The sequence below is a fragment of the Lolium rigidum genome, chromosome 5 (genome assembly GCF_022539505.1).
Source record: "Lolium rigidum isolate FL_2022 chromosome 5, APGP_CSIRO_Lrig_0.1, whole genome shotgun sequence".
NCBI lineage: Eukaryota > Viridiplantae > Streptophyta > Magnoliopsida > Poales > Poaceae > Lolium > Lolium rigidum.
Genome location: NC_061512.1, coordinates 222,651,937 through 222,677,848, shown reverse-complemented (window position 1 = coordinate 222,677,848; position 25,912 = coordinate 222,651,937). Strand labels below are relative to the sequence as shown.

The window sequence follows — 25,912 nt, the reverse complement described above, 5'->3', positions numbered from 1 at the left end:
CGGGTTGAACTTTGAAATCTTGTTGGAATTTAAGGTATGGATCAAGGAGTTCTTCGTTAAGCATCATTGCGTGTACACCGTGGTTCACTTAGACGTCAAAGAAGCGCTACACGGTTAAATGTATGTGCTAGACCTTTGAAGAGAGGCCCTGCTTGTTACATAACTAGTTATATATCAACCCACATGTGTCGAGGCAAGAAATTTGATGGAAAGGATGTGAAGTAAGACCACCAACAACTCAACTCCGACTTCATCTCTTACAAGCTTTTGAACGAGATCTCGTCACTTCCAACGATGTACATTAAATCCTTCTAGGATCTTGTGAAATCCCGCTTTCACTATAAAGTGAAGTACAGGAAGACATGGAAGGGTAAACAAGCCGCATTTACGATATTGTATTGTGATTGAGAGGAAGCATACTACCTACTACCGACTCCTTAAGTTATTGGGAGCGATGGTTGCTACAAACCCAAACATGGTTCATGTGGCAGAGTCTTTTCATAAAAAAACAACATTGAACAACGATGCAAGAACTTGAATATTAATTTGACCGTACATTTTGGACGTACATCTCGCCCCCGAGCGGTCTCATGACTATTTGCACATGCACGCGCCTGCCGCATGCATCGATCGGTCTCCATGAGTAGCATGCTTAGTTGCAAGTGCCAAGATATGCATATGTACATGTAGGTCGGTCTGCCTGTATGTTTAAGGGTTAGGCATGCATCTCCAGTGGGCTGAACCCAAACAAATACAGGGAGGGGACTTGGTCCAGCCGTCTGGATCAATTCGCGAAGCGATGTCCTATTTCCAGCTTAAATTTATGTTAGAAATTGTGAAACGTGGTTGCAAACTTTTGCCAATATACCCTTTGGTGGTACCTCCGTCATCTGAACATGATAAGCAAATGCAGGAAATAAGTAGGTGTAAGAATGGATAGTCTGGCAAAAGAAAAATACAGTACCTAGAGGTTTGAGAGAGCTGAAAACTACTTCAAAATAATACTAGTCTGCTTCAAAGTGATAAATAGTTACTGGAAGCAACATTTTATATATATACAAAAAGAATGGAATTGATCGTGATCATCGTCGACATTCCCGGTCCTACCGCCCGTGCCACCCCAACGTCGGCGTCACGAGGATGCCGATGGGCCAGGCGCCGCCGGGCACTAAATGCCACGCCCACGCGCGCTGGGCCACGGACGGGCCCCGGCCGTGCATGCCATCCTCACACCGCCGACGCCGACGCGGAGGGTCCGGCGCCGCCGCCCCTGATCGCGGAGCGCCAGACGGGGTCGACCTCGCCGTCGGCGGCGGCGGCGAGCCAGGCGTCGAGGTCGTCGAAGAGCGCGCGCTGCTGGTGCTTGCCGGGCGAGACGAGGCGGTCGCCGGGCACGCCGATGGCCGCGGCGCCGCCGTCGACGAGGGAGCGGAAGAAGACGTCGCGCAGCTCCCAGCCGCCGCCGGCGACGCCGAGCCCGCCGCGGCACTTCTGCCACGGGAACTGGAACACGCCCGGCGGGCGCCGCCACGCCTCCCCGGGGTCGGCCGCCGCCGCCGCCTCGTCGAACGGGAAGTCCGCTGGCGGCGCCGGCGCCGGCTCCTCCCTCGCGCGCTTCCTCCCCCTGCCGCCCTCCGCCGGGCGCCGATCCATGATACGCGCAGGGCACTGCATTAGAAAAGAAAGCATGCACGGATCATCGACATTGCTCGATCCAGCATGCATGCATCTCGATTGAATGAACGTTCAAATCTGCATCAAATCCTTCGGACGACGGCAAATGGATCGATGATGGATATGCATGGCGATGGCATGGGCGCACCTGAGCCGAGAGGACGGCGTCGATCGCAATGGCGTCGTGTTCTTGGGAAGGCCGGGATGGGTGCATATAACAGTATGGAGATGCAGAGACTAGGTTTCACGACGATGGAGCTTTTGCTATTTATGCTCACGCGGAACGTACCGAGGGAATTCGCAAAAAAAAAAAAAAAAAAGAACGTACCGAGGGAGACGTGCACGTTAAGCGGCCATGCTGGTAACTCGCTGTGCCAGTGAAGAAGGATCCTAGCTAGCTATCGGCGCGCGCATGCCTTCCATGTGTTGATGTAATTTGCGTCGATCGATGGGTCCGTTGGCGAGATGGATGGGAGGGTTTCGGTTCCCTGTCGAGGTGTCGATGGACCGAGGATTCGGGGAGTCACGGCAGCCGCAGGAAGACTGGCTAGAGATGGCATGGGTGCCACAACGGATGGTCCACGACCGAGGGAGGCGCGCACGGATAGAGATGGCCGCGCGCGCGCGCGCCCGGGACCGCACCGTCACTCCGGCAGGCATCTACACGCGAATCTCCTCTCCTCCTACCGCGCTTGGTAGCCTGGGCTAATTTTAAGGCTCACTAGGAATAGTGGCATCTCCAACGGAACGACCCAAACGGACACGTTGGATCTGTTTTGAATCGTGGTCGCGCGGATACGTGGATAGCGACCCGCGTTCGCGTGTCTATTTGGGTCGCATGCTGCGCCCAATGCGCAGACACATCACATATGTTAAAAGCAACAAAAAAAAACAAAAAACGTAAACAATTAAACATAACCATATTTCATTAAACATATGCTCTATTTTGGACAAATTTATATATATGCCCTATTTTGGGTAAATTTAAACTACCAAAAGAAAGCCATCTATATGGGCTTTAAACTTAAAAACAAAAAAAACCCTATCCTAGGGTTTGAGGAGGACGAGGTGGCCACCGGTGCGCCGCCTAGTCCCTGTGGACCTCATCGCCGTCGGCGTCGACGACGTACGCGGGCGGCGAGGGACTGTTGTGGCTCGACCGCGCCGGGGACTCCGGCCACGACGACCAGAGGGCCTCTTCCCAGGCCGAGTGGGGGTCCGGAGCCACCCGCTGCTCCGCCGCAGCAGCCCAGAGCTCCGCCTCCCCCTGAGGCGGAGCAGCCTCTCCTGCCACGCGAGGCGCCTGGCCTTCTGGCGTCTCTCCTGCTCCGCCACGCGCCTGGCCTCCTGGCGCATCTCCTCCTCGCGGTGGAGCCTAGCCTCCTCGCGGTGGAGCCTAGCCTCCTCGCGCCGCCGCGTCGCTTCTTCCTCCCGGCGGACCTCGTCGAGCAACGCCCAGGCCTCGGTGTCCTCGACCGCCTGTCGGGCCTGTTCCTCCATCACAAAGGTGCGGATGACCTCCGCGAGATGCGGCCAATTGGCCTCGTCCTCCGCCTTGGACAACGCCATCGCGGCGCGCATCTCTAGGTCGTCTTCCTCCTCCGGCTTCAGCAGCAGCGGCGCAGGTTGCGCCAATGCCGCGCCGACGCGGGCGGCCTCTCCGATGTAGAGACCGCCTCGGTGTCCCCCGGTCCTCAGCGCCGGCGGAGGACGGCGGCTGCTGCTGGCCTCGCCGTCGTTGGCGCCGGGAGCGAAAGCCCTCTTCGGGGCCATGGCGGCGGTTGCGCGTGCGTGGAGAACTGTCGAGTGGAGTGGGGAGTGGACTGGATAGGGACAGATCCCTCTCAGTCCACATTTAATATGACGCGCGCCCCCACCGACAGCTGAGCCCAAGGGAGGCGAGCAGGCGGACGCGACCGGACGCCGCGTGCCATCCGCGGCCACGCAAACCTGGCCCAGATTTGGGCCGGGTTTAGATCGTCCCGGACACCGCGGCCATCCGCATTTGCGATGTGTGGCCGCGTTGGGCCGCGGTTTTGTCCGGTTCGACCCATCCGGACGCGCGGGCGCGGGATGGGTCGCCGTTGGAGATGCTCTAAGATCTTGAATTTCAAAGTTATGTTTGGTGCCCGTGATGTATTGATTGGACCAAAAACACTCACTGCGTTTGGTTGCTTGTATCCAAACCCAAATCGCGATGAAGATGGGACGTCTCATGTGTGATACCATTCACATAAAGATCGTAGTGACCTCTTCTCTTAAATGGTGATCTTACCATACTATTATCACCATCACACACACACCAGTTCATTAGACTGAACAGTACCACATTTCATAAATATAACCCCTAGCTACTACGAATGACAGTTCATAAGCATAGTGCATATTACAATACGACAATAATTAAAGAGGTAGTTTATCAGAGGGGATTGAAAAGAGAGCTCATGAAAGGGGGATCAAGTGTAGTTTGTTCTTCATGTTCATCTTATTCTTCTCATAGCGTGGTCTGACCTCTGGCCTCCCACATTATGTTTGCCCACTCAAGCCTCTTGTTGTTACAGGCTTCATTGTCGCATGCCTCCACGGCACGGCCGGTCTCAACTTTATCAGGCACACCATGTACTTCGAAGTACTCATACTCGGCCCAACCTAAGATATAGTTCTGAATAATGCAACAAGCAAGAATCGTCTTCACTTGAATGTCGTAAGTGTGGAAGGATTTCTGGTTAAGGAGTTTAAACCTATAATTCAAAGAAACAAAATCCATCTCAATGGTGACTAAGACTTGAGTGTCTAAGATTGAACAAATCTTTTGCATTCCGTACCCTCATTCTTGCACTAAACTCGTTGAGGTGGTACCTTGTTTTCCTAAAGGGCGGTAGAACTCTAGGTTGACATGCATATCCAACATCTTCTAGGCGGAACTTACCATCGGAATTTTTTGACCCATCAGGCCACAAGCTATTAGGCAGGATGCTTGCATCATGGCCTAAACTCTCTGAACCAACAAGCACATATGTGAACCTCAGATCAAAATCTGCAGCGGCAAGGACATTCTGACAGGCGTAGTGTTTTCTTCCCAGGAATGCTGCTGTGCTTCTAGCACCCTTGTTGTCACATGAGTACCATCGATAGACCCAGTACAGTCCTGTGAAGCAATGAATTGAAAGTCATGTTTGTTACACCATATGACGCGTATGATGAATTGAACGAACATGAATTGTGTTGTCCTTGATCTTGGGTGGTGTGTTCTTTGATGGTGGCTTGATCATTTCGCCTGTGAGCTCCCCAACTGCAAAAACACATGCTGGAAGTAGCAAGAAATAGTTTCCATAGATCGCCTGAATATGCTATGGATCACTTTGAACCTCTCGTTATGACCCACAACATGAATAAACATGGTGATTTGCTCTTCCATAGAGCCATGGATGCTATCTTCTAGCAGTCCTCTCTCCCTAAACATTTTGATATGTACATAGAAAGGGGCTCTTCTCATCCGCAACATTTGGATTGCCACTACATCATTGCAATTGTAGATGTAGTTTAGATTCACCATCCTCTCTCCATCTTGTGGTAACATTGGATAGTATGTGGAAGGGGGAAAGGCAGCACGCTTGACTGCTCTCTTGTGCAGTAGAAGGATGCAAACATGAATGATAACAATAAGTGTTGTTGCGTGATGCAGATGCCCGATGTGGTCGTCCTGCTCAAATCAATCTACAATTAGGACCTACAAATCGATGCTATGAAGCTCTAGGTAAATGGATCTACCACTCGGCTAGAGAGTAGAGAAGAAGATTGCCGCTTACCCCTGCTATGTCGTGTGGGGCCCCGGAAACTAGCTTTCCAAAACACCCGTTATGCATACCAATTCACGATCTCATTTTCAGCTTCACACCACTGAGCGTAACCATCTTGGTTCTACAGACACCACTTCATTACCGCATCTTTGCCAGTAAATTTTTTTTTTTTGGCAAAGGGGTAGACCCCAGATTTCGATTGGAACCAGCATGGTAGCAGCTACAGAGTTCAAAGCAGTAAAAGGAAAAAAAAAAGGAGAAAAAAGGAAAGTGCAGAATAGCTAGCATAAGAACTAGCTCTGCAGACTTGCAGGCAAAAAACCTGGTACAGGAGATACAATACGAACTAACACCATCGGACGTTCTCAGCCTAGTTAGAAGAAGAAACTACAGGAGAAACCTCCACGAATGTCTTTGCTTTCATTTTCCATCCATCTACAGTCTCCATACCTTGGAACATTTCCTCGGGCATCAACCCAGTCATCCAGGCAGTCGCCTTGTTGTCGGCCTCCACCCATTCCCCGCACGATACATTTCGCTTAATGAACAATTTGGATCCCCAGTCGAGAGCTTCTCGTCTTCTCGTTTTTCCCTGCAATTCAGACCAACTCAGCATAAAAAAAACTGAATTATGTTAGTCACCATCACTGGGCTGTCAATCCTAATATTTCAGAAACAAGCATCATTATGTGTGTTCCAAATATACCAAGGAATTGCAGCAACCCCAATAGTGTGACCACATGCCTGAAGCTGCCCGAAAATCTGGGTAAATCAGGAGACACAAGTTTGTATACAAAATTAAAAGCACAGTTCGAAACAAATCTTCTATGTTAAAATGCTTTTCTATGTTACTAACAAAAGAGCTTATCTTCTTTTTTCCATCCCCCTTAGTCAAAATGCTTTTCTATGTTACTAACAAAAGAAAAACACATATTTTTGCAGGAAACACAGTGTCGCGTGCGTCTGAAGCGAGAACACATACTCAACTGTCGTTGTGACAGTTAAGCAAATTGCATATAACTGTTTAAATTTGACAGCAAAAGATGAGTTCAAAAAGCTATCCATCCTCCCCAATCCTAGTTTTCTTCCCGTTTCCCACGATTCTTGAACAGCAAGAATAAAAAAGATCCCTCACACTCATTAGCCCCTGCCAAAAACATGAGTTCTCAGGTCTCAACCTCACACCTGACAGCACCTTCGTATGCAAATACTTGTTTTGCAACAAATCATTCCACAGACTTTCTTTGGGTTTCCATCTTCCAGAGCAATTTCTCCAACAAAGCAATACTCCACAGTTCAGATTCAGCACCCCCAAACCACCACATTCCTTAGGAGTACAAACTAGCTGCCAATCATCTTTGACAGTACAATCCTGCGTACTACATAAAGAGATACTGGATATTTCTTAGATAGCGATAGAAAGAGATTGAAGAAAAGGTAAAACCTCCCGGGTATCACCTGCATGATTATATCCCATGACCAACACAACAAGAACACCCACACTAGTGTGAACTGTATTTCTGTACAAGGCTGAGAGTCAAGGCTGGACTCTGAAGTTAACTGCATTCTTTTGGTGGACAGTCAGCCGAGTAAAATAACCATGCATATTCTCATAGGCTTATGACAATTCCAAAAGGGGTAATACCTTCTATTTGTGGAGTAGTGTAGGAGGACTCTTGAAAGCACGGGTCCAAAGCACCGACTAGAAAGTGACCAGAAGCTGTCATTGGTAAGCTCTGATCTGAACCTGATATATCCTGAAATGTACGAGGTGACATAGTGCATAAGTAGCAAAATGACCCAGCCTTATACTTCTAGAATTACGCCTATCACTAAGTATTTTTCTATCTGGAATTCATTCGATGTTGCAATTAGTTCTGGAAGTCAGTAAACTATGTTTATTTGCACATATGAGCAAGATAGGTTGATGGGATTTTTTACCTGAAATCAAGCCATCCAAAGTGTGCTTCCAGTCAGAGATTGCAGCTCCAAATGCTGGTCTATTTTTCTCACAAACCCATAAGGGACACAGAGACAATAATGTTGTTTTTGCAACCTGAAATATTTCAGTGATTGTGCTTCAAAAGTAAAAGCAAATATCTTTTGGAGCAATGAATGGAAAATGATCTTGAGGGCTACAGCATGCTTTTTTTCTCTGTCCACAGAGAGAATCAAGCAGACATGGTTCGACCTGTGCATAAACATGGTCTTTTTGGTTGTTACTGAATCAACCCATGGGCTCGTATATTCATAAGCACCATAAATCTTAGCAGAATCACCAGTAATCTCCACAGGAACAAGAACCATTGCTGAAATGGTGAAATCTATTAGTGTCCCTAACAACAATCTCCCTTTTATAAACTTTGGAGATATATTTGAATGCAGAGTGGCAATCCCCACATATCCTAATATTCTTCATGATCCGAATGGTTGCCCCTTCAGGCATTTGGATCAGTGCAAACGCGAGTGCGATCTTCTCACTGTGGTACTGCAAGTTTGCCTCTCTCTCTTGATCATCTAAGTGCAGAAGCACATAGTCCATATCAGGAACATACCCTTCTTTCCTAATCTTCATGCTTATCTCATCCCACATCTTATATATCTCTTGGGCTAGTGGATGGGCATCATCACCTGCCACAAACATGTGCACGGAATTCTCTATCTCAACCCAACTACATGCAGGCTCCTTCTTCACACCAGTTGCCTTCATCATCTTCCTCGCTCTAGCAGCAGCATCCCATTGGCCAGTGGAGGCATATATGTTATACAACAACACAGCTGGACCACTATCATCTGGGTTTAGTTCAAAGACATGGTCTGCTGCAAACTGCCCTACTTTGGCGTTCTTATGCGTTCTGCAAGCCGCGAGCAGCGCTCCCCAAACAGCGGCAGTTGGTTCCACGGGCATTTTAAATATAAAGACCAGAGCATAATTTAGTAGACCAGCTCGGCCGAGAAGATCAACAACTGTAACATAATGGTCAATGTCAGGCTCTAAATTATACTCCTTCATCATGTCAAAGTAGCGCTTGCCCTCCTTCACGAGTCCTCCATGGCTACAGGCAGTCAAAATGCAAAGGAAAGAAATCTGGTTCAGGTAAATGCCTGATTTCCTCATCTCCTCGAAATGGGCGACTGCTTCCTTTCGGAGTCCATACTGCGCCAGCGCTGTGAGCATTGAATTCCAGGTGACTAGATCTTTACTATCCACACGGTCAAACACCTTTCTCGCGTCGATCATGCTCCCTGATTTTGCATACATGTCGAGAATCGTGTTTCCTAGAAACGCGGTCAGTTTCTGCCCAGACTTGATCATGTGCGCATGCACCCACTTGCCCTGCTCGAGAGCGCCTAGACCAGCGATAGCATTGAACAGGCTGGAGTATGTAAAATGTGTTGCTTCGAACCCGTTTCTCTGCATCTCTGCAAACACCTTTAAAGCAGTTTCACCGTCGCCCTTCCTCGAAAACCCGGAAATCAACGCGTTCCAGGAAACCCCGTTCCTCGAGTCAAGCTTGTCGAACACCGCGGTGGCCATGTCCATCCTCCCGCACCGTGCGTACATGTCCAGAAGCGCGCTCCCGACGTAGACGTCCTCATGCCAGTCACACTTCACGGCGAGAGCATGGATCTGTCCACCGATGCAACCGTCTGCATAAGCACCAGCGGCCTTGAGGAGGCTGGCGAAGGTGAACCCGTTTGGCCTGAAGTGTCCCTCGAGCATGCCAGGTAGCAGCCCGATGGCCTCCGCCGGCATGTCGTTCTGCGCGTACCCGGCGATGAGCGAGGTCCAGGAAACCATGTCTCTCCTCCGCATTCCGTCGAACACCTTGTGCGCTTCCAGCACGCTGCCGCACTTGCAGTACATGTGGATGAGCGAGTTGTCGAGGAAGGCGTCGCCCGCGAACCGTGTGCGGGACAGGTGCGCGTGGACTCTTCTGGCATCTTCGAGGTTCTTGGACTGCGCGCAGGCGGTGATGAACCCGTGGTAGACGCGCGGGGTCGGGGCGAGCTCGCCGGCATCCAGGAGATCGAGGTCACGGAGGACGGCAGAGGCGTCCGTGACGGGGTTGGCCGCGGTGGAGGTGGTGCGACTGATGGGTCTGGTGTTTCGGTAGCGGAGAAGCCAGTGGCGCAGAAGCTTGTGGTGTTTTGTCATGGAGGTAGCGAAGGAGGCGGCTGGAGCTGAATACGTTTGGGCTGCACTTTCCTGTTTTCACCGACGGGCTGAATCATAACTTCGGTTTGGGCACGGATAACATCGAAAAAAATAAACAGACCGAGAGGCCGTGACCGCTACAACTACAACCACGACCACAATGTCGCGCCGTCTCCGTCGCCGATCGATTGACTCGCACGCACAATCTGCCATGGAGACGGAGCATGCCGCCGCCGGCTCCGCCGCGAAGCTGGACAGGTTCAGCGACCTGCCGGACTGCCTGCTCCACCTCATCCTCTCCCTCTCCTCCATGGGCGCCAGGCGGCTCGTGCAGACCAGCACCCTGTCGAGGCGGTGGCGCAATCTCTGGCGCACCGCACCGTGCCTCGACGTCAGCCCCAACGAGTTCCAGGCAGCCGGCGGCGACGACCACGAGAACTGGGCCAGGTTCAACAACTTCGCGGACAGCCTCGTCCAGCAGCACGGCACTCTCGGCCTCGACCTCCTCCGGATGCGTGTCATCGAGCCTCCCAAGAACCGGGACGGACGCCCGACCGAACCCGACGGCAACAGCTGGGTCCGCCGCTACCTCGCGCGCTACAGCCCCGCCGCGCTCGACATCCACAACAGCTCGCCGGGCGCCCACGTGCCGCTGCGCCACACGAGCGACGACACCACCGTCCTCCGCCGCCTCACCACGCTGCGGCTCACCGGTGTCATGCTCTGCGACGGCTTCGAGCGGCTCCTCGGCGCCGCCGGATGCCCTCTGCTGGTGCACCTCGAGCTCAGGGACTGCCTCATCGGCTTCGACGAGGTGGTCACGTCTCCCACGCTCAAGACCCTCGTCGTCGACTCTTCCAACATGAGCATGAAGCAAAGCCCTTTCCGCCTGGCGCGCATTGTGGCTCCTGGCCTCGCCTCTCTCCACCTCGTGCTCCTGCGCTGGCAAGTTGACCTGTGGAATTTCGAGATGCCTTCTCTCGTCGAGGCCACGGTTCAAATGAAGAGAGACTGCTACTACAATGAATTCCATCTTCTCTGCAGCCTTCATAATGTGACAAGATTAGAGATATCCAGCTTCCCGCCGCTAGACCTGGTCCGTGTGTGTGTGTGTCTCACTCTCTACATGGGGATTCCTTCTTTACATACCACAAGATCAGACCAGACCTGCACATAAACCACGAGATCGCACGGTAAACTTTTTTTTACATCTTGATCTATGTTTTTTAGGTGATGGAAGACTATGATGACAGGGACATGCCAGAGTTTCATAACCTGACGACACTAATTCTGGATGAGTGCGATTTCGCCTATGACGAGCCCACGCTCTTGGAGTATTTTCTCCAACACGCTCCCAACTTGGAGAAGCTTACTCTCAAGAACTGCGAGGTACACATCTAGCAATCTAAGTAGGGTATATCTAAACCTGCATGCATGTGACTTTTAATTTCCTCCCACTCTTTATCGTCTTCTATGCTACAATTTAAACTAATCATAACAACGCTCATTATTCTTGTCAAATTAAAGCTTCCGCCGAGCTCTGAAAACATGGCGGAAAGGGCCATGCCAATGGAAATGTCCAACATACATTTGAACCTCAAGTTTGTGGAGATCAAACACACTGAAAACGACGACGATGTTTGCCAGATCATCGACTATTTGATGCGTGTTTCAGTGAACCTCCAAAAAACTGACATTGTGGTGTTGGAAGGTCTAGAGAAGCCATGGTATTATGCTGCATTGGCAGCTCAGGGTTGCTACAGATAGTTCCAACGCCTTGTACTCTAGCATATGTTTTCTTGGGTCTTGGCGCAGCCCGTGCATGCACTCCTTTATTTTTTCCTCTTTATTTTTTTCTCCTGAAGTTTCCTGTTATATGAAGAATCTGTTATCCATTAGATTTGGTGGCTATGTGAATCTTCTCTTTCTTAATAGATGGCCCCATTTTCCTGGTCTTAGAGTGAGCCACGTAGCTTTATTAGCAATCTGCTCGCTAAGGCGATCGCCGTTCCTGGCCAGACTACGTACGGGACGATTCTTCTCCCGAGACGCAGAAGCGTACCGACCGCCCTACGTGGCCAGACCCACGCGCCTCCACCAGAAGGGCCGACCCGTGCCACCGGCCCATAACCCCGTTCGACCTATTCTCCAAAAGAAAAGAAAAAAAATGCAAAACTACTGTTCGTCTTCCTCAGCGGCCGCGGACCCTCCCACGAAACTTTGCAGCCGCGACCTATGCCCTCCTTCCTCACAAATGCTCATGAAAACGTCTCATAAATCCCAGCAATAACGACGGCGTTCGATAGAATTGATCCGCTGCCGCCTCCAGCTTAAAAAGCAGGCCGTGCTACCATCCGCTTCAAGTTCGATAGACGTTTGGGCTGCACTTTCGACCCACGGGCTGAATCATAACTGGACTGGTTCCAACTTCGGTTTGGACACGAGCTCCCTCGATTAATAACATCGAAGAAACTCTAAAAAAAAAGCAAAATAAACAGAAGTCGATCGATCGCGACCCCCACAAATCCACAATGCAGCGCCGTCGCCGATCGATCGACTCGCACCCACAATCTGCCATGGTGATGGACCATGCCGCCGCCGCCGGCTCGCCGCGACACCGGACGAGCTCGGCGACCTGCTCGGACTGCTCGCTCCACCTCATCCTCTCCCTCTCCTCCATGGGCGCAAGGCGGCTCGTGCGAACCAGCACCCTGTCACGGCGGTGGCGCCATCTCCGGCGCACCGCACCGTGCCTCGACGTCAGCCCCAACGAGTTCCGAGCAGCCGGCGGCGACGACCACGAGAACTGGGCCAGGTTCAACAACTTCGCGGACAGCCTCGTCCAGCAGCACGGCACTCTCGGCCTCGACCTCCTCCGGATGCGTGTCATCGAGCCTCCCAAGAACCGGGACAGACGCCCGACCGAACCCGACGGCAACCGCTGGGTCGACCGCTACCTCGCGCGCTACAGCCCCGCCGCGCTCGACATCCACAACCGCTCGCCGGGCGCCCACGTGCCGCTGCGCCACAGGAGCGACGACACCACCGTCCTCCGCCACCTCACCACGCTGCGGCTCACCGGGGTCATGCTGTGCGACGGCTTCGAGCGCCTCCTCGGCGCCGCCGGGTGCCCTCTGCTGGTGCACCTCGAGCTCAGGGACTGCCTCATCGGCTTCGACGAGGTGGTCATGTCTCCCACGCTCAAGACCCTCGTCGTCGACTCTTCCAACATGAGCATGAAGCAAAGCCCTTTCCGCCTGGCGCGCATTGTGGCTCCTGGCCTCGCCTCTCTCCACCTCGTGCTCCTGCGCTGGCAAGTTGACCTGTGGAATTTCGAGATGCCTTCTCTCGTCGAGGCCACGGTTCAAATGAAGAGAGACTGCTACTACAATGAATTCGAGCTTCTTTGCAGCCTTCATAATGTGACAAGATTACAGAAAGCTTCCGCCGAGCTCTGAAAACATGGCGGAAAGGGCCATGCCAATGGAAATGTCCAACAAACATTTGAACCTCAAGTTTGTGGAGATCAAACACACTGAAAACGACGACGATGTTTGCCAGCTCATCGAGTATTTGATGCGTGTTTCTGTGAACCTCCAAAAAACTGACATTGTGGTGTTGGAAGGTCTAGATAAGCCATGGTATTATGCTGCATTGGCAGCTCAGGGTTGCCACGGATAGTTCGAACGCCTTGTACTCTGGCATATGCATGCACTCCTTTATTTTTCCTCTTTATTTTTTCCTCCTGAAGTTTCCTGTTATATGAAGAATCTGTTATCCATTAGATTTGGTGGCTATGTGAACAAACTATGAAGGCATCTCCAGCGGGCCGACGCATTTCGGACGTCCAAAATATTCATCTGCGTCGCCTAGTGGACGCGAAAATAACCGTTTATGTCCGCGTGTCCGTTTGCATCTGGGGTGCCTCCAGGGGGCCGGCACATTTTTTTCTACATCTTTTTTTTTTCTCTTTTTTCCATTTAAACATAGTTCCAAACATTACATAAACTAACACATAATTTGTCACATGGTTTTACAGAAACTAACATATATTTAGGCATATGGTTTTACACAAACTAATACATAGTTTGGAACATGGTTTACACAAACTAATACATAGTTTGAACCATGGTTGACACAAAGAGTGTGGGCGCGTACCACACCTTCCTCGGAACCCCAACCTGTTCGCCGGCGCTCGGAAACACTCGGAGCCGCGAAGGCAACCGATCCTCGCTGTCCCTCCGGGTCGCCTCACGCGTGACCCAGTGGCAAGATTGAGCTCAAAACGTATTGACGCCTCCACGTTCCGCTGTTCACAACCCCCGCCCGCGTCCATGGATCCATCCTCATCAAAGTTTGGTTGGCGTCTCGCTCCATGGGTCGATCCGAGGATGCCGTTTACAGCACCGCGTGCGTGTGCCGTGTGCAAGTCCATTTTGCTCCGGACTCCGTACTATCTTATCGAAACTGCTAGCTGCTCGCTCCATCGATCATATATATCGGGGGATGCAGGCATGTAAGTACACTGTACGTACGTACGCGGCAAAGGCGCGCGGTCGGTCTGTGTCTCTCCCCTAATTCTTTCATCTTTTCTTTAATCTCTTGCTTGCTTGCTTGCTTGCTCAATCCATCGCGCCTGGCACTTGATTAGTAGCTGTTTTCGTCAATCCATCTCTAAATAATACTCATGCTGAACAAGTAATTTATCTGCTGCAGTACGGAGAGGAGCCGTGCGAACAAGTAATAATCCGGAGAGGAGCCGTGCGAACAAGTAATTTACCTGCTGCAGTACGGAGATCATCAGCTCGCATCCGGCAGGCCATGCAGCCATCCTATCGAAGACGACGAGGACGGAAACGAACAGCCCACACCACACCTCGCCCGCCGGTGCTGCCCTCGCCTCGGACGTGATCCGGAGCGCCATGGCCTCTCCGCCCCTCTCCTCTCGTGGATGATGAACAGCCCACGCCACACCTCGCCCGCCGGTGCTGCCCTCACCTCGGACGTGATCCGGAGCGTCATGGCCTCTCCTCTCAATAAGAAATCCAAATGAAGACACCCAAGACGCATCCAGAGGAAAGGAGTAATTTACCTGCTGCAGTACGAAGATCATCAGCTCGCATCCGGTAGGTCAGCCATCATATCGAAGATGACAAGGACGGAAATGAACAGCCCACGCCACACCTCGCCCGCCGGTACTGCTCTCGCCTCGGACGTGATCCGGAGCGCCATGGCCTCTCCGCCCCTCTCCTCTCGTGGATGATGAACGGCCCATGCCACACCTCGCCGGTGCTGGCCTCGAATGAGAACCGGAGCGTCATGGCCTCTCCTCTCCTCTCCTCGCCAAAGTCCAAAGTCATAAGTCACGGCACGCGCTGCCGCCCGCGGCTTTCGCCATGGCTTTTATTTATAGAGTAGCTTTGGAGAGAAGAGAGCTTCAAAATTAAGAGAACTATGTGTGTGTCTGGATCTAATGGTTATCCTCATTTTGATGGTTGCTGCTTTGGATGGTTGAGATATGTTATCCCACGGATTGGTGACATGGCGTCAAATCAAGTCCTCCCTTAGTTACAGCGGTGATGAGATCAACAGCAGCTCAATTAATTAGGGAGACGACGAGGACGGAAACGAACAGCCCACACCACACCTCGCCCGCCGGTGCTGCCCTCGCCTCGGACGTGATCCGGAGCGCCATGGCCTCACCGCCCCTCTCTTCTCGTGGATGATGAACGGCCCATGCCACACCTCGCCGGTGCTGGCCTCGAATGAGAACCGGAGCGTCATGGCCTCTCCTCTCCTCTCCTCGCCAAAGTCCAAAGTCATAAGTCACGGCACGCGCTGCCGCCCGCGGCTTTCGCCATGGCTTTTATTTATAGAGTAGCTTTGGAGGGAAGAGAGCTTCAAAATTGAGAGAACTATGTGTGTGTCTGGATCCATCGGTTGTCCTCATCTTGCCGGTTGCTGCTTTGGACGGATGAGATAAGTTAACCCACGGATTTGTGACATGGCATCACTTAATTACGGGGCAGAATCCTCGTAGTCAATCAAAACAATAATCAGGGGGCGTCTCCTCGATTTTCCTTATTTCGTAGGTTACCAAAGCTGGACCGCATGGGACTAGCTTGACTATGCGTTGGCTTACCTAAATCTGCATGCTTTCTAAAATCAAATCGTAGGTTACCAAAGCTGGACCGCATGGGACTAGCTTGACTATGCGTTGGCTTACCTAAATCTGCATGCTTCCTAAAATCAAATCGGCTTGTCATATGGACGGGAACAACACCTCGAATTCAGGCTCATCAATCTGGAACAACATGAGATTCTACATGTTCGTTGATTTTGTATGCGTCTGTCATATGGCTGCAAACTCTACAGGTTTTTTGCTTACAACAATTCTATCTAGCTAATACTCCCTACATTCCCTAAATTAAGGGGTAAATATTCTTTTTCCATTTTTTCCTTACTCCCGAGAGTACCCATCCCTTCCGTTCGCAGCTTCCTAAAAAATGGGTAACAGTTAACTCAGGGACGGCGCGTGCATGCATGCACAATTGAAGATCTCTGAATTAGTTTCCTCTAAATCTGGTGTTGATTGATTTGACACAGCGCATGCATGAGAGAGGCCAGGACGTGTGTTGGCATGCTGCGGTTAACGAGAAGGCTCTTGCATATACCACAAGGAAGGAGAGAGATGGCGATTTATGAGGGGAATGTTTGAAAACTAATCTCAGTTTTGATGATCGACCACGTGAACCAAAGGAGTAGTGTTTTAGTTGATGGATAGCTTCAGTTTTGATGACCGGATTTACATCTTTCATATGGTTCTCCTTCTGCTTTAATAAGTTGTACTAAATTTAAATCGATTAAAAGGTATCGGAGAGAGTACCATAATTTGCACAAACGTAGTTACACTCGAGAAAATCTAAGCAATTAACAAATCAGATCCAGTAAACAAACCCGTTGCATTCATATTCGAGCACATAAAAAACATCCATTTCATATTAGTTAAAAGGGCTTGCTATGAAAACAAAACTATATCGTTTTTTAGCTCCCAATTTGCAATCGATTACCCAATTTTTGAGCCCTCTTAATTAAGTTGCATGCACTCCTTGGTATACCCCTGAATAGTCGATGCCTATTTGATCTACATGCATTGGCGTGGGAATGGCTCAACCAGTACATGCCAAACTAATCCGGCCCTAATTGGACAGTTAGATATACATGAAAAACGTGGAGCGATTTACGTTGTGGGCCTCGGTTGTTCCTTCGCATCCCGTAACTATTCTTAGTATTATTATATGGAATTTCACGGGAGGATTAACAACGCTGATTGGCTAAATTTTTGGAAAGAGAAACCCTATCGCTCAATGTACTCGCACCTTGGTCTCCCTTCAAGATAGCAAGTCTAGTAAACCAACGTGGAGGGAGTATATTAACGAAAATGCTTCACACACGACAGTTCCTATCCGATCCGTGTACGACGCTCCTTTCATCTGGTCCCAAGTGCAACTCCAGCTCAGACCCAAGCCTGTAGTACTGCCAGCCTCGGCTCCGAAATATATACTAGTCGAGGCCTTTCCTAACTCAATCCTTTTGATTTAGCTTGTTTAGTTTCTGCAAATGTCTTCACCGTTATGACATCTCAAGAGGTTAGACCCATTTTACATATCAAATGTCTCCTTTTAATATGTTTGGGTCGGATCGCACACAAAAAATTGGCCCAGAGCGGCTCCTTATCCATTTGGGTCGGGGAGTTAGACCTTTTTTCTCTACCGTTATTAAAGCCAATGCGACATGTCTCGTGAATAACTTCCCGTCGACTTCATGCACGGCCGCCTTGTTCCCGCTTGTGGCCGCTCGATTCCCCGAGCGTGCCCTTTTCCCGCGGCCAGGTGGACGGGGGGCCCATGAGTGCAGCATGCCGCTACAGTGATGGTGCTGGCGGAGGAGGCAGTGGAGAGGGACTAGACTCGCTAAGAGAGCACGCTGGGACGTCGCCATGGCGGAGGGCCAGCAGCGCCAGAGGTGGGAGGAGGGGCGCCATTATCGCGACATCGGCTACTGGAGGACGCTACTGGAGGGCGCTGCAGCAGCGGCTACTGGTCCACGCTTCCGCCGCGAGGAGGCGGATGCCGTCCGTCAGGTAGGTGCGCGCGTACGAGGCGGCGCAGAGGGAGGCTGCCGTCCGCCGCGTGAAGAAGGAGGTCGTCGACCTGACTCCGAATAGGTATCGACGGCGTCGTTCGCCGCCCCATCATCCGCCACGCGTAGAGGCCCCGGTAGGGCTGAAAATTAGTCTTAATTTAGATCGCGCGGCGGAGGAACATCTATATGTAATGTCTATTTTGCGATCGCAATATCGATCATGCAACTATGAAGTTTCAATTTCAGTTTAGAACTTGTTTACGATGAGCAATTCTCCCGCTATATTTGATTTTCTTTTTTTCAGTTCCGAATACGGGTGTTGTTCTGCGCCACATCTGAATGCCCTTGAAAAATGTTTTTCGGGAGACTTAACTTGCGTTTTTCAGTTTGTCCGTATACATCTCTGTTAAAGATGCTCTAAGTGTTCACGGGCCAACACAAACGGATACATCCGGTCACTTTGGGCATCCGATTTAGATCGCCCCATTGGAAATGCAAGACACAACCAATGGAATGAACTCTGGAATGGGATGAGCTAGAGAAGGAACAAAGGCTGCGGCCATTTGAAATTTATTTACACACGGTCTTTTCTTCCCGATCCCAAGTTACAGTTTCAGCCCAAAGCCAAACCGTTTGCTACCCTCGCGTGTGGTAAGTTCTATCGTACAGAAATCATACCAAATTTATCGTATGTAGCAGCACTCGTATATTAATGCACCTCCAAAACATCCCGTTCAAGACACTTGTAGCTGAAAGTGTTATAAAAATATAGTGCTGACCAATTTGTTACAACATAATAATCTGGTGCTATAGCTAGGAATTATCTTTGAGCTTCAGGTTGCAACCAAAAAAGTTAATGGACTGTCACAACCCAACTCAAGCCAATGACCAATGGATTGATGGTCACGACACTACTACATCAGCTAGCTAGCTACACAAAAATTAACAGAGTTGAGTGCATGCACATTAGCTTGCTAGTTACTGGAGAAACAACATACCCAGCATTGGCACGCATGTATATATATAGGTACCATCAGCTTCAGGCACATCACCGCAAGTGCTACGCACTACACTTGCTAACCACATATCTTAACATCCAAGATAACAGCCAGGTTTCTCCCTTCATAACTAAATTACACTCGGAAAAATACCAAAAAATCAATCAGCAAAGAACAATCATTTGTGACATAACAGCCAAATTTCTCCCTTCATAACAACCATTTCTATGTGCATGATTTGTCCATCAACTACAACTTGGGTACACCAAAATAAAGGAGATCAACATTCCGTCAAGATGCATGTTGATTACAACAAATGCTACTGCCCATTAGAAGGAACTACAATATTACAAGAACCGCAAAAATTTAACGGTAGTGAGAAACAAAGCGTTGCAAGATGCAAAGGAAGGCAGGGAGAAAAGGAAGGAAGTGTAGCTTATTTCCCAGGTCAACACTTTCCGCACCGATCTTGATCATGACATGGGAGTCCTTGACTTGACCCCTTGCAGCCATGAGATATACAATATAATTAACTCATGTATATACTCACCTAGGTAGGTCATGCAAAGAAATGAAGGATGTCAGTTGTATAGCAAGTAAAATATGATCACAAGGTTGACACTGAATATGATTATTTATGATGAATTAGCATCGCACCAAAGACAAGACTTTGTTTAAAACGGAGCACTTCTAGTTTATTTTAACATATCACTATATCAGGGGCAACATAAACAACCATGAATTCAAAGGGGAACAAGGCTTGAACAAGGACAGCTACAGTAATCATATTCATGTAGCCCTTGAAGATGGGGCCAAACGTATCTGAATGGTAATACTGAGCCTACTTAAGGAGAGTTATAGTCGTGCAACCAGTAATAGCAGATCGAACAAGGATGCACCAGATCATTTTAATGTGCCTACAGTTGGCATGGCTAAGCAACTTGATGCTTCTACAAATCAAAGATTCAGAGCTCCATGATTGGGTTGCCCAATACAGGAAGCATAATAAGTAGTAACAAATGTAAAACATTCATCATGAGCTACTCCCTCCGTTCAGATTAAACTGACACGTGTGGTGTAGAGGGATTAGCTTGTGTAAGTGCGAGTGGTGCGTCGATTAAACATGTACAGACAAGGTGGCATCGTATAGTTTTACACCTTCTGCACAAAGGGTCTTGAACTCTGAGATAGAGACATCTAATATGTCAATGCCCCAATGAAGAAAAGTTTGGGAATGGGTTGCACATGAAAGGTAAGAAAAATCAGAACACTAGTGTTAGTATAATGGCAAAAGTACAGCATGGGGAATAATAAAATCCCGATAGTGCTTCTGCAATCACAAAAAGTGGATTATTATCAGGGTCCAACAATGTGATGACCCTTCAATCACCTGTGAAGGCTGCAACTGTCATAGGTTTCTTCCAACAAAATTTTAATTGTTCTACACATCATCTACATGATTTGCCAAAAATAATAAATGAAATGACCGCTCCCTAAATCATTATTACATAGGTCAACAGTAAATACAATCATAACCATTTAATATAAACAGATGTTATTGCTTAGAGGAAATCATAGTCAACTCACTTTTATGAGCCAACTGATTGGCATCTCCATCCAGATTGACTTCCCATCGCTTGATTCTAAAGACGAACTTTGGATCCACACCTATAGGTCAAAATATACTCAGGGAAAGGAGAGAATGAAATAGGGCATCATCCACAAAGCTAATAAGAAATGCACACCTTGAAGTTCCGCCAAAAGGAGCTCACAGCCATGTTTTCTCCTGGGCAAAAAGCACCAGCAGAAATCCCAGCATCACTGTATGGAAGATCAAATATACAAGTGACAGAACATAGTAACGCTATATATCTATCACTGCCTGAAATAATCATGTGCGAACCTGTGAGGCTCATAAATGGCATTGGAAAATGAAACTGTCCAGCACGAGACCCATGGTTCCAAAACTTTGGCGTAGTAAGGCCACCTCATTCAATCCTGCCTTTGGACAAGCTCCTTGGCTGTCTCCATGCTTTAGATGACACCCTCTCCTTGCTATGGATTGCGGTACACGCTGACATTGATGAGCTACCGCCCTGCACATGGCAATCAAGTCAACAGAGCAAAGAACTTACTGAACTGCAACAATTACAAAACCAAAATAACCAAGACCAGTGTCTACTGCAAAAGACATATCAAGGCATGCCGATAAAGAGTAACCAAGGAATATAGCATCGCTTTTCTCTGGAAATCATTATAGCAAAACAGTACAGCAAGGACTACATATTCACGCGTTCATCATCACCACAGATCAACACCTTTACATTGCCGCAAGGTAGTAAAAAAACCATTCCTATGCAAACGAACATTGTGTTATCAAGGAAATTAGAGAAACTGAGGGAGAGAGAAAGAGAGACCTTCTGATGGGTGACTGTAGGAGAGGTCCCAGTCAAACAAGGCAGGGGCAGCAAGCCGCAGTGAGCACCAGCAGGAGCTCCTGTGGACAGTGCCGCCACAACAGCACCCCCCAAGGGCATGAACACAGGAAAAGGAAAATGACCTGATCAAAATCAAATCAAAGCATGAGTAACAAGTTACATTTACAGGAATACATACTAGAATATTAAAAAAAACATGGCAAGCGCATCATGGTAATTATTGAGTGTTATAGCGATAAGAATATCCCCTAAGAAATCTGCATGATAGATGATACTGCTTCCATCCACTTGCTTCCCACATCCAAGTGTGTATCCAAAAATATCAGAATATAAGCAAGTGAGAAATCGAGAAACACACAGTTAATCAATTAATCTAGCTACAAAATCAGACTCAAAGTAGGTAGTAAAAAAACCATTTGTATGCAAATGAACATTGTGTTGTCAAGGAAATTAGAGAAAGTGAGGGAGAGAGAAAGTGAGGGAGAGAGAAAGAGAGACCTTCTGATGGGTGACACGGTGCTGTAGGAGAGGTCGCAGTCAAACAAGGCAGGGGCAGCAAGCCGCAGTGAGCACCAGCAGGAGCTCCCGTGGACAGTGCCGCCACCACAGCACCCCCAGAGGGCATGAACACAGGAAAATGATAGTGACCTGATCAAAATCAAATAAAAGCATGAGTAACAAGTTACTTTTACAGGAATACATACTTGAATATTTAAAAAACACAAGCGCATCATGGTAATTATCGAGTGTTATAGCGATAAGAATATCCCCTAAGAATTCTGCATGATAGATGATACTTCTTCCATCCACTTGCTTCCCACATCCAAGTGTGTATCCAAAAATATCAGAATATAAGCAAGTGAGAAATCGAGGAGCACACAGTTAATTAATTAATCTAGCTACAGAATCAGACTCAAAGTAGTAGCAGTAGAACAAGTATTTAATACGAGCTAAGCTCTTGGCACAAGTGTGTTCGTGCTTCATCTCCTAAGAGCATCTCAGACGTTGTATTTTTGGGCGCTGCTTTTTGGTTTTAAGGCATCACTTTTTCTGTTTTGGGAATGAAACGAAGAGCAGCTATTCCAGATGCCTAAAAACAACGGCAACGATTTTGATACCTTATTTTGGGCACCAGAAACAAATTCAGAAACACATTGACACGTGTTCATAAAAGTTGAAAAACGCATCAACATTAGCAGCAACCCAGATCCAGAATTGGTGAAGCTTGACCTTATTGCCGGAGATTGCTGCTGCGGCAACGCTCACCACCGGCATCGCAACCGGATTCAGGGTACGGTGGTCCGTCCCTCGTACCGGATTCGATGAACCGAATACGGATTCAGAAACGCCCCGCGATTCAGTCAAAATCGCAGCGGATTCACGTTTCCTATGCCCGGGATCATCCCAGTTTCGACGACTGGAGAAAAACAGTGAGACAGAAGTTCCCCTTCCCCAAATCGTATTAACTCCCGAGCCAGAGTCCCAACCCGCTGTATCTTTTCCTCTCCCATTCGACTCCTCGTTTCCTTTCACCATCTTCAATTCTTCATCAATGGAGGCAGCAGGAATCACATGATTCCTTCGTTTTCTTCTCCCATCCTTTATAAGTACTCCCATCCCATGGATTTCTTGGAGGACAGCCACGGAGAGATAGAAAGATTTGATGGGAATTGGGATTTCGAGTCTGTTTTCTTCCATGAATTTGATGATTTGATCTTAATCTTTCAAAACTTCTATCATATATAAGCTACAGACTTTATCTGAATATCGTTTTTGGGTTAGTTGTATCAACTAGGATAGGTTCATATTTCCCGTACCACATTACCGTACCGGGTTCACCGTACCGAAACAACTCGGTTCGCGTCCCCGACGTATAAGATTCGATCTAGAGATGTTTCCTTTTTTTTCATCCGATTCACGTCCCCCATTTTCGTCCCCTGTACCCTCCGTACCGGAACATGGCAGCTATGGCTCCAACCATCGGAGCTCGACAATTAGGGAGAGCCACCCCATACTGTACCAGATGTTGTCAACGGAGATTGATGCCCTACTCGAAATTATGTCATAAAGCCAACACCTAAACCTATTCACACTACGGTGGCCGGAGCCTCGCCTCAGCCACTCTCTGGCGGCATCGCCACCATAGATGACCTTGGTCCAGCCCGGATCTGGGGAGAACTCGCCCAACTACTGTAGCAGCACAGAGAGGAAATGAGAGCCAATCCCTTCCTTCGTATATCTGCCTTTAGCTTTGTAGCTGCCTCAAAAATCTCTTCAACTAGTACTCAGCCTAGTTGAATTTACTTGAATAGTCATTTTTGGTTCAGTTTGATGGAGACCAAAGCCGGACATAAACAGGAAACCGTGGCGAGCCACAAGCCCAGATAGTCAGTGGTGGGTGCCCCATGAGCCCAGACAGTAAGAGACAAATAAAAAGATAAGTCGATCCCTATGCAAAAGCGCCTATGCTTAGCACATAATTAGCGGATACTGTTGTACTAATGTGGCGCACAATGCTAACCATCTGTCGTGCGTGGAGCGACTTCTTGTATCTCTAGATTGCACGGACGACGGCAATATGGGTGTGCACTGAGCAGGTGCTCGAGCACACTTTTCAACGAAAAGTGGAGGAATCGAGATAGAGACCTTCCGATTGGGCGACATGGAGGCCGGCAGGAGCTCCGTTGGACGGTGGCTGCGCCAGGAGGAGTTCTGCTGGACAGCAGCAGCACCAGAACGCCAACACCACCAGAACAGTAACATAACCTGCGGACAACCGAATCAATCCAGACGTAACATAAAAGGGTTTGACACAGTTACTTAGTTAATCTAGTTACGAAATCAGATGCAAAGCCTGTCATATGGAAAATGCAAAATTTTAGGATTCCTACTATATCTATCATCTGTGTGCGCTCGTATTACCTTGGATGATTAATAAATAAGAAACATGTATGCCTCCTCGTACTCAAACCAATGTGAATTGGTACAAAGTAGCAGTTGCAGTACATGTACAAGAGCTCGTATGAACCTACGAACTGCTGGTTGTTCCCAGGATTAAAAATTGTAGTGCAACAAATGAAAAATCGTTATTTTTTACACTCGCCTGTCAAGATCGACTCGATTCTACTTGACTCGTTCTAAGTGATGGGGAAAGGGACTGAGTACGTCACCTCCGAGCGCGGCCTTGCTGCTGCTTCGCGGGCCTGCTGGCGTTGTGGAGAGAAGGCGGGGAAGGGGATCTCAGCCGCGCGTGGGCGCGACGCGGTGATGCGAGCTTGACGTGGACTCTGTGGGCTTCCGTCGCCGGGATGCCGGAAAATCCGGCCTGCGACGGCACGCGGCAGCTGGCGACCGCCGGCGGCAGGAAGAAGGACGCCGTGCGGATGGCTCGCCGCCGCGTCCTGGCGTCCCCGGCCGCGCGCGCGACGCAGCCAGGCGAGCTCGACGGAGCGCCGCGGGAGGATGCGCGCGCGCCCCGGCGAGCAAGCCCGCCGCGACGCCGGCGGCGTGTGGTCGTGGCCGCCTCTATCTCTCGTTCTGGGCTGGGGTGCTAGGGTTTGGTAGGGTGGGGGAGAAATGGTTTAGCTGCTGCGTGTGTTGGATAGCTTAAAAACGGCGCAGATTATTTCTTCCCCATCCCCACAATAAAAAGGTGAGAACAGAAAATACATCAATCGACAATTGATTCGATCGATGCCTTAATTATTTCTTCGCTTGTTAGCGAGGCGTCACGTACTAGCTAGCTGTTGATTGATCGATGCCTTGATGCATTCACCCAATCAACTACCCCCAATGAAGGTATCAAGATAAGTTAAACACTCTGCGTTGATTAAATTGGAACCTAGGGAGTAGAAGAAAGAAGCTCAAGAGCTAGCCAAGATAACCAAAGAAAATCAACTAGCACTAGCTACCTCTGCATTTCTTCAATGAGCTGAACAAACTTCTTTTTAATTATTGTGTGATGGACACCAATGTCGAACTAGCCAGGGATAGATGGAAATTTGGTTTCTATTTTGGGTAACATATTATTTGTTGTTCCCCGTGGGGAGTCCCCTTGGAGAATGGGTCACATTTTTACACCATCCGCAGTTGTGCTACCAAGGTTGTTTGTCGCTAGTCGGCGGGTGGGATGTTGTCGAGGCAGCGTCCAAGGGTTGTTTTTCATGTCGACGGAGGACGTGGATTGCGGCGTGGCTACAACCCAATGAGGTGGGTTTGTGGCTCGACATGTTGTTGATTGTGATCCAACACGCCATGGGTGGTGCTTGCAACCATTACTAGAAAAATCCCTATAGGCCCCGAGTGACATAGGCATCCCAAATGGGCCTGCCTCATATAGTACCCGGGGTTTATTGAAGGCCCACTACCCGAAGAATAAGAAGACTCGAGAGCCCAAGATGTATTTAAGGAAAAGATAGAGTTGTAATAGGAAGTGTTATTTGTAATCCGGCGGGATGAGTTAGAAACCGTCCCGGACTATGTAATCCTTGTATAGCACGAATCCCTCGGCTCCACCTATATAAAGGGGGTCGGGGGACGAGAAGATCATCGAATCATTGTCCGCAAACCCTAGTTTTCATATTCGTCGAGTACTTTTCGGCTGAAACCTTCGAGATCTACTTGCCCTCTACTTCCAACTAAACCCTAGCCTATAATCCATAGGCATTGACAAGTTAATCCCTTGTCAAGTGGCGCCGT

At 49.1% G+C, this 25,912-nt stretch overlaps 3 protein-coding genes and 1 long non-coding RNA gene across 7 annotated transcripts; 1 reads left to right on the top strand and 3 right to left on the bottom strand.

Annotated features, from left to right (window-relative positions):
- Nucleotides 1–1,227: 1,227 nt before the first annotated feature.
- On the bottom strand, nt 1,228–1,964 carry LOC124657134. The gene is made up of 2 exons (XM_047195736.1): nt 1,823–1,964; nt 1,228–1,668 (listed from the first exon to the last, which is right to left on the bottom strand). Exons 1-2 carry the CDS (start codon nt 1,886–1,888, stop codon nt 1,228–1,230), a joined length of 507 nt encoding a protein of 168 aa, XP_047051692.1. The 5' UTR covers nt 1,889–1,964.
- Nucleotides 1,965–7,749: 5,785 nt separating this feature from the next.
- Nucleotides 7,750–9,633, bottom strand: LOC124651663 (pentatricopeptide repeat-containing protein At3g24000, mitochondrial-like). Its single transcript, XM_047190709.1, has one exon. The coding sequence runs from the start codon at nt 9,631–9,633 to the stop codon at nt 7,750–7,752; it is 1,884 nt and encodes a 627-aa protein (XP_047046665.1).
- Nucleotides 9,634–10,837: 1,204 nt separating this feature from the next.
- Nucleotides 10,838–11,446, top strand: LOC124651932 (MEIOTIC F-BOX protein MOF-like). The gene is made up of 2 exons (XM_047190950.1): nt 10,838–11,022; nt 11,161–11,446. Exons 1-2 carry the CDS (start codon nt 10,867–10,869, stop codon nt 11,398–11,400), a joined length of 396 nt encoding a protein of 131 aa, XP_047046906.1. The 5' UTR covers nt 10,838–10,866; the 3' UTR covers nt 11,401–11,446.
- Nucleotides 11,447–19,224: 7,778 nt separating this feature from the next.
- Nucleotides 19,225–24,552, bottom strand: LOC124657819. Of its 4 annotated transcripts, none has more exons than XR_006988879.1 (7): nt 24,385–24,552; nt 23,861–23,980; nt 21,713–21,862; nt 21,194–21,336; nt 20,522–20,872; nt 20,364–20,444; nt 19,225–19,326 (listed from the first exon to the last, which is right to left on the bottom strand). It is a non-coding gene; the product is annotated as an uncharacterized LOC124657819 (long non-coding RNA). The 4 variants fall into 4 exon arrangements; XR_006988881.1 differs by having other exon boundaries at nt 19,226–19,278; XR_006988880.1 differs by lacking the exon at nt 19,225–19,326 and having other exon boundaries at nt 19,919–20,444; nt 20,522–20,597; nt 20,680–20,872.
- Nucleotides 24,553–25,912: the final 1,360 nt, after the last annotated feature.